We start from the raw sequence: 8,613 nt of genomic DNA, 5'->3' as shown, positions 1-8,613 counted from the left end.
AGTGAAAAAAATGAAAGGAATTCAAAAATTAATATTGCTAAACGCCATTGCATACCTATATTTTTCACTTCAGACAGAGATTGATGTGTCATTAATGTAAAACCTGCAGGGAAAGTGTTATTTAGCCACCTACCAAATAATTCATGCATGAAATTTGGCCAAGAAGAAAAAACAACTAACTAAAGTCATATCAAATTATGTCCATATGTTATGTTGGGTTTCTGCACATAATTTTCACAGACATGCAGTTATAGGAAGTAAAGACATACAACAAGGGCGCTGAAAATGAATCAATGAAATTTGACTATTTTTGAAAAAGATGCACTTCTTTTTTTTACAAAAAGCTTAAAGAAAAAGAAAAGACTACAACACTAACGCTTCAAGAAAGAGGTGTTACGGTAGTCATCTTCCAACGCAAGTTGAACGACTATCAGGGTTGCTCATGAAAGATAAGGCGATGAGAACCCCGAGCACCCTCCTTAGCTAAGTAATTAGCATGCATACCAACTTTTTTTTTGTCTTTTTGTAGTTGTTTCCTAAAGAAAAATAAAATCAAAACATGAAATCGTTTTCAAAAACTGCAGACAAATAATACCTTGACAAAGAAGTTGTATATCATTAGAAAAAAAATGTCAAAAAGTTATTTTTCCTATATACACTTTTGTCAGATCACCTTCCAAAACATAAATTTGTGATAATTTTTAACCGCGACTAATATTCACAACGACCAAAAACCACACCTATCTTATACATATGTTGTGAATCCCCCTTAAACCGTATGATTATCTATCATTACTCATAAAACATTCACTAGCAATTCCAAATGGAAATAATGTCTCTTTCACAATGAGCATGAGAAAAATGTCAACCTCTAGTCTAAACAAACAAAAACCTAGAATCTAAACGGGACGGGTTTCATTGGCCCCCCCCTCCCAATTCAAAATCCAAAATCTTTTGAAATGAATAATGATAAGCAGTCAAAAATATTCAACAACCTTTACTAAAAACAATAAATATATATAATTCAAATATTTTTTATAAAATGTAATTCATCTTATATATCTGCATGCTAAGCAATTGGACACACCGCTTTATTGGCAGTGTGTCCTCTGTTCCTAGAATTGTGTCTGTGACTGACTCTGTGTCTGTCTCTCCACAACGGATCTCACAGAACACACACCCATACTTCTTACTCTTACCCCCACCACTCCCTTCTCTCTCTCTCAACTCAACACACACTCTCACTCTCTTCATTGCTTTCTCTCTATCTACTACTAATTTGCTTTTTCAAGTTTGCTCCTCGTGAAGTGCATGTGAACCTTGCTGAGAGTGAGAGATCTGGTGGTCCGGTCACCTTTCCTTTTCTCATTCAGCTGATTCTAGTGTTTACCTTCTACCTTTTCCCTTCTCATATCCTCACTTTTTTTCCCTTTTCCATTCAAAATGTTACATCATGCTCTTTATTCCCCTGTATCATTAACTCCTCATTTTGTCAAATAGTGGTGGTACTTTGCTTCCACTTGAGCTTTCAAAAAATGGGGTCTTCTCTTTTTCTCTTCTCTTTGCTTCCCTAGCATCAAAATTGTTCCTTTGTCTTGTCTGAACCTTCTTCTTTGGGTAGCACCACTCTGCTTTGGAGGGTGTTTTATTATTGGGTGGAATCGATTCATGTGATAATTGACCGTGAGAGTCGCTGTTTTTCCCCTTTTGGTGAGTTTCAAATTGAATGCTATTGCTACCCTTTATTTTGACATTTCCTAGTATTTAATGAATTGAGGATTTTTCTTTCTCTTTTTTGTTTTTGCTGTCATTATAGTGAAAAACGGAGCAGATTAATGCAAAAATGAAGGGTTTTGGTGTTTGTTTCATTAATTTAGAGAGATTCTACTGTCAGGGGGGTTGATTTTTCTGAACATGACTAGGGCAATCCGGAATAGGGTACTTAAGGATGCCAATGGTGATATTAGTGATCATCTACGCAACCACATTCATTTGACAAATTGTATTCACTTGAAGAACCATATGCATAAGACTAGTCCCATACTGGCTGATAGGTCAATCATGAGGGACCTTGTTGTGCTGCAGAGATCGCGATCTCTCAGGGACCCTTCTGCAAGTCCTCCATCATGGCACTCACCTTCTGTGGTTGAGCTGCTCTCCAAAAGAGCCGAAAATGATGCCGCGGCTCAGGGGGGAAGAAGGTCTGTAGGTGGTGTTGAGCGCGGAAAGGAAGGGAGGAGGAGATTGTCCGGAACGTCGCCGCCCTTGGCGAGTATAGGCACAACAAGAGTTGCTCCTGGTGAGGTTAGCCATAGTCGGGGTAATGATGGGGTGCCGGCAAATAGTGAACGTAGTAGCAGGAGTGGAGTGGGGGATGGGAGGAGAGTTGGGAGACAAGAATCTGGTAGGAAGAGTGATAGGCCTAATTATTTGGATCTTAGCCAAGACCAATCTCTCAATCAAGCAGGCAAAAGTTTGGCTGAAGATGTTATTTCAAGGCACTCTGAGCCTAAAGAGAGAAAGAGCAAACAAAGGGTAAAGAATGTTCGGGATGTTCAAGTTAAGACCCTCTCTGAGCAGTTGAATGATGTTCCTCTGGATAGTGATGATTTAGCATCATCAAACATTCATTTTCATGGAAGGTTTCCCAGACAGGAGAAAATTATTGCGGAGGCGGAAGCCAGCATGCGCGGTCATGGAATGAATAGGGGAAAAAGACGTAAATTTCGAAGTGCAAGGAGAGCTCGGGTTGGTACAGCATCTAGAGATATTGGAGCTGAGAATGAAATGTCTGTGGCTTCCAACTCATTGGCTCAGGGTTCAGCCCACCAGAAATATCACTCGGAGGAGGTTGATGAGTACCCTGATGGAAATGTTACTAGGGCTCCAAATAATGGGTGTGGTATTCCTTGGAATTGGTCCAGAATTCATCATAGAGGTAAAACATTCTTTGATATGGCTGGAAGAAGTTTGTCTTGTGGTTTATCTGAATCAAGGTTGAAGAAAGGAGCATTATCTGCCAATGGAAGAAATATTTCTGAGATGCCAGGTGGATCTGAATACTCAAGCTCATATACTAAATCCGATGCAGAGGCACTGCCTTTACTAGTTGATGCATCTGGATCTCATGGAAGCACTGAAAATGCTTGTTGGGACCATCACTATTCTGGGGAACTAGGTATTTATGGTGATCATTTATTCAAGCACGATATGGATTCTGACCTTGCTTCTGAAGCTAGATCTGGTGATCAACATAAGTTGAGAGGGAATAGTCATAGTAGGCATCAAAGCTTAACACAAAAATATATGCCACGAACTTTCAGTAAAATGGTTGGACAGAATTTAGTGGCACAAGCTCTTTCAAATGCAGTAATTAGAAGGAAAGTTGGATTGTTATATGTGTTTTATGGTCCCCATGGCACTGGAAAAACTTCCTGTGCTCGCGTATTTGCCAGAGCTTTGAATTGTAATTCTTCAGAGCATTCAAAACCTTGTGGCTTTTGCAATTACTGCATAGCGCATGATATGGGAAAGAGTAGAAATATAAGGGAAGTTGGTCCAGTTAGTAATTTTGACTTTGAGAGCATTATGGATCTACTTGACAATATGACTGTTCCCCAGCTTCCATCACAATACAGAGTGTTTATTTTTGATGAATGTGATACTCTGTCAGCAGATTGTTGGAATGCTATATCAAAGGTCATTGATCGAGCACCTAGACGTGTGGTTTTTATCCTTGTCAGTTCTAGTCTCGATGTCTTGCCTCATATAATAATATCCAGGTGTCAAAAGTTCTTTTTCCCAAAGCTGAAGGATTCAGATATTATATATACACTTCAGTTGATCGCAACCGAAGAAGGTCTAGAAATTGATCAGGATGCCCTGAAACTCATTGCATCAAGATCAGATGGATCATTGAGAGATGCTGAGATGACCCTAGAACAACTCAGTTTGCTTGGGCAGAGAATATCTGTTCCTCTGGTTCAGGAGCTGGTAAGTTGTTTATTATTAGTCTGTTTCTTTTGTCAGTGCTTCTTACACTAGATTATATTGTAAACTTCTGTTAGTATTGCTAATTTGCAATGCATGAATTTCTCTGAAGTTAATTCTTTCTTCAGGTAGGGCTTATCTCTGATGAGAAATTGGTGGATCTGCTTGATTTGGCATTATCTGCAGACACAGTTAACACTGTGAAGAATTTGCGAGCGATCATGGAAACTGGTGTTGAGCCATTAGCTTTAATGTCGCAACTGGCCACAGTAATTACTGATATACTTGCTGGGAGCTATGATTTCACAAAAGAAAGGCAAAGAAGGAGGTTTTTCCGGAGACAACCATGTAAGTAAAAAATCTCTTTTTTGTAGATAGTTTGCCAAGTTATCAATCATTTGAAAACTGAGGTCATGTTAGTTCTCAGTTAAGAAGTAACTGTAAATATTGAATGCTGCACCATTTCTAATCCTTATAATCTTTTACAACACAAACACATACATCTTTTGGTTTCCAGAATTGGCTATCCTGAAAAACATTTGTTTAGCCAGGAGGTTTTTATATTTCAGTCAATGGAGACGGGAAAACTTTAATCTGGTTTCATACAGATGAGTTAGCTTTTTGTTATTATCCTTTCACAAATTGATGATACTCATTTCTGTATAGTGTCCAAAGAAGACATGGAAAAGCTTCGCCAAGCTTTGAAAACATTATCGGAGGCTGAGAAGCAGTTGAGGATGTCCAATGACAAGCTAACATGGTTGACGGCTGCATTGCTTCAACTTGCTCCTGACCAGCAATATGTGTTGCCTACGTCATCTGATCATAGTTTCAACCATAGTCCCTTGGATGTGAAAAATGGAGATGTGAGAGACGCAGCTAGAATCACTGGTAATCCTGTTGAAATTAATAACAAAGGGAGACGATTGTCAGTGGATGGTAGAATAGAAAATTTCCATGCTGGAAGCTCAGCAGATGGTGTGACAAAGGGTCCTGGTTCAGAGAAAAGAAGACTTAGTGTGTCTGGTTGTACTCCTCAACATACTTATCCGCATGCCACCAATAATATCAGGGTAAATGAGAGGCTGATTGCGGGTAAAAACCGCAAAGAAATTGAAGAGATATGGTTTGAGGTGCTTGAGAGGGTTCAAGTGACTGGGCTGAAAGAGTTTTTGTATAAAGAAGGCAAGCTGATCTCTGTTAATTTTGGACCAGGTGAATATCAAATCTGCACAATGCAATTAATAATGTTTTTGTAGTTAATAATTATGCAACAATGCGATTACTAATGATTTTTTGTGATAAATATGAATGTTCCCCCTCAAAATTGTGGTGATTGAATGTAGCTCCTCTAAAGAGAGTGGGAGTTACAGTGATTGACTGAAAATCCAATGCTTGAGATTCTGATCATATGTATGTGCTTGCATATCAAACTCTGAAGTTGTTTATAAATGGCTATAACTACTCACGTTTCTCTATTACTGGATCCATTATTTGAAAGTCGAAACGAGGAATATTTCATTCTCAATGGTAATATAATATGCATAAGGGCCTTGTATTGCTATTATTGCGCATTGAAATTCATTTCTTTTATTATTGTTGATGTTTTTAGAGTTCCTGAAGTTAACAGTGATTGTCAATCCTGTAACACTTAGCTTTTAGTAATGTCATTATCTGTTTTAATATAATATGCAGAAATTTTCAATGAAGTTCAAATCTAGAGGTTCAGGGATAAAAAAGTCTATTGATGTGGTTGCACTAATTCTAGTATTAACCTGCTAAAGGGCCTTGTATTACAATTATAGTGGATTGAAAATTCAGTTCTGGTAGCACTGCTAATTGTTGTTAGAGTTTAACATGCAGTTGAGATTGGTTAGTACTTAATCGTGGACAGAATACTGTACTCAAATTAATAATTTTGCACTTTTTTATGTTTCTAGTTCACTGCTCCTGTGTATTTTTTGCTTTGCTCATTGACCTTTCACCTTTTATCTAATGGTGGTGTGATGCTTTATTGTGCAGCTCCAACTGTGCAGCTAATGTTTAGTTCTCAACTGACCAAAACTACTGCTGAGAAATATACTGGTCATATCTTGCAAGCATTTGAATCTGTCCTTGGATCTTCTATAATAATGGAAATTAGATGTGAGTCAAATAAAGATGCAGGCTCAGCTATTCAACTGCCTCTTATATTGCCTTCCATCAACAATGGACCATCTCAGATAAGAAACTTAAATGGTGTTGGCACGGAAACTCATCCTTCACTAACTGATTCTGTTGAAAAGAGAAGGGGTGAAATTGTAGAAGAAGCAGCTTCTGTTAAAAGTCTACAATGTACAAGTACAAGGCAAGCATCAGCTTCGCGAAAAAATCCAAATGTTAAATCCCATTTAGACCAAAGAAAGCTTAGGGAGGAAAGTCAATGTCGAAGTCTTGTAAAAAGTAAGGTGTCTCTTGCTCATGTAATCCAGCAGGCAGAAGGTCAGCGGAGTGGGTGGTCAAAACGCAAGGCAGTTTCCATTGCTGAAAAGCTCGAACAAGAGAACTTGTATGTGCTGTTCCATCCCTTTTCTCGATATATAGCTTTCTTGCTTTAGAGAGGAGCTGTGGCATAATCTGTATTTTAAGCATGTTCGATGGATGGGAATAACAATTTTTCAAATTTTAACTAACCTAGGCATCAGTAGTATTATGCTGGACTACAGGATAACTATATTTCACATCTGGTAGCCGAGTTGGAGTTATTCAAAATATATCATGTTTTCTAAAATATTTCATGTTTTCTAGAATGGAATAAAATCTTGTAGAAGTGTCCATGCTAGGGTTTGTATGCATGTACTAGGTTAATATTTCCTTTTTCTTTTTCAATTATGAATCAGTATGAGATATAGACTTGGAATATTGAGCTTTGGACTCCTGTTTCCGTAATACAACAATGTCTATGGTATTACTGCCTATTAATTTTAAATTATATACTATTTAGGAGACTGGAGCCAAGATCAAGGAGCTTACTATGCTGGAAAGCATCAAGAGCAACCCGTCGGAAGGTAATTCATTTTATTGTGATTCTAAAATTTATTGTTAAGAGGCATAAATACTTAAAAAAATGTTTCCAATTAGAAAAAGGACTGGTTTCTGACCTTCAATATTTAACTTTTTGAACCACGACATAGTTTTTAGTACTCATATTCTAATATTCATAAGCCATAAACTTGAATGTACCATAAATGTTATGCTGCGCTGAGCCACATGTATTAGGAGTTTAGGACTTAGGAGTGAATGGTCAACTTGCTCCCTGAAATATTTTGTCACTGGCAAGTTAGTCCATAAAAGAAGGAAATATGATCCAAAATCACTGAATGTGTAAAACATCGGTCAAGTTTGTCTCAACGGTCAGATCTGATATACTAAAACGTTGGTCAAGTTAATCTCTGTTGAGACCAACTTGACTGACGTTTTACACATTCAGACACCTTCAAACGTATTTCCTTATTCCAGGGACCAAATTGACCATTATTAGATTAGATTTGATACAACTAGGAATATCTTATGGCATCAGGACTGTACTTTTGCTATATCATAGGTCATAGGAAGGTGCATCCTTATTAATCTAATTATTTTCTTTTTCATTTGGAGACAGCTGTGGATCTCTTCCTAACTATAAATGTTGGGCTTTTAGAACTCCAGCTAAATTGGTTTCTAATATGCTGACGGTCTTCTTACTGACTTTGTAAACTATTTGTAAAAGCATGCTTTGTGTAGCTTCATGTGGCAATGACACAAGGTTGTATATGCTCCATTGTAGAGGGATTACTGAGTTTATTTTGCAATAATTTATATTTTTTGCATGATTATATATGACAACATTAGTGATTTATTTATTTGCATTCGCAGCTGTCACGCTTGAAAATCCGAACCCGAAAACCACGTGCGTTGCTGAACCTTGTGCCCTGTGGGAGATGTCTCTCTACGAAATCTCCAAGGTAGTTTTGGGAATCTTTCAAAGGTTGGGTTCAATAACCATTTTTATTGTCTGTATTTAGGCATTTTCCTAATGTGTTCTGGGTCCAATTTTACAGGGTAAGCCTCTCTTTTTTTTCCCTACATTTCATTTATTAAATAAAAGCATGTAGTTATATATCAGATGTAGGCAATTAGTTAACGCAGTGAATTCCATTTTAGTGATAAGATATTGTATATTTCATCCTTCCGAGCACAAATTTGATGGAAATTTCAAACTAGAGTTGAAAATTTTAGTAGTTACTATTGTGGCCTCTACTGCTAAATCATTGGCTTCGATTCTCCTCATGCAATAATATGGATTCTCCTCATGTTAAAAGCAAGGGAGTTATCTTTTGACTTGGTATGATAATGTTAATGTTTGGAAACTCGATGGATTTTCACGTTAAGAGGATAAGTGATTCTGTAAGAAGTTATAAGGAATAGCTTTTGCGAAGGGAAATGATTTTGATGTGAAACCAAACAAGATTACACGCATTACCCTTTTTTTTGAAAAAAATAATTATATTGGCTATGGTGGTACTGCTTTTAAGGTGGTTATTGAGGCTAGATTTTCCCTAAAAAATGTGTTCTCCTTCAATACATTTTTGGATAAAGGAGCTC

At 37.4% G+C, this 8,613-nt stretch overlaps 1 protein-coding gene across 2 annotated transcripts; it reads left to right on the top strand.

The window, feature by feature from the left end:
- The first annotated feature begins 1,079 nt into the window (after window positions 1–1,079).
- LOC130722209 (protein STICHEL-like 3) lies at window positions 1,080–8,253 on the top strand. Of its 2 annotated transcripts, none has more exons than XM_057572867.1 (7): window positions 1,080–1,710; window positions 1,817–3,993; window positions 4,119–4,338; window positions 4,657–5,205; window positions 6,013–6,538; window positions 6,974–7,037; window positions 7,631–7,863. In XM_057572867.1, exons 2-7 carry the CDS (start codon window positions 1,915–1,917, stop codon window positions 7,646–7,648), a joined length of 3,456 nt encoding a protein of 1,151 aa, XP_057428850.1. In that variant the 5' UTR covers window positions 1,080–1,710; window positions 1,817–1,914; the 3' UTR covers window positions 7,649–7,863. The 2 variants fall into 2 exon arrangements, with proteins under 2 accessions (XP_057428850.1, XP_057428849.1); XM_057572866.1 differs by lacking the exon at window positions 7,631–7,863 and adding an exon at window positions 7,885–8,253 and having other exon boundaries at window positions 1,081–1,710.
- The last annotated feature ends 360 nt before the right edge of the window (window positions 8,254–8,613 follow it).

Source organism: Lotus japonicus, chromosome 6 (assembly GCF_012489685.1).
Source record: "Lotus japonicus ecotype B-129 chromosome 6, LjGifu_v1.2".
Lineage (NCBI taxonomy): Eukaryota > Viridiplantae > Streptophyta > Magnoliopsida > Fabales > Fabaceae > Lotus > Lotus japonicus.
The sequence above is the reverse complement of the archived record's forward strand: the minus strand, read 5'-3'. Positions and strand labels throughout refer to the sequence as shown.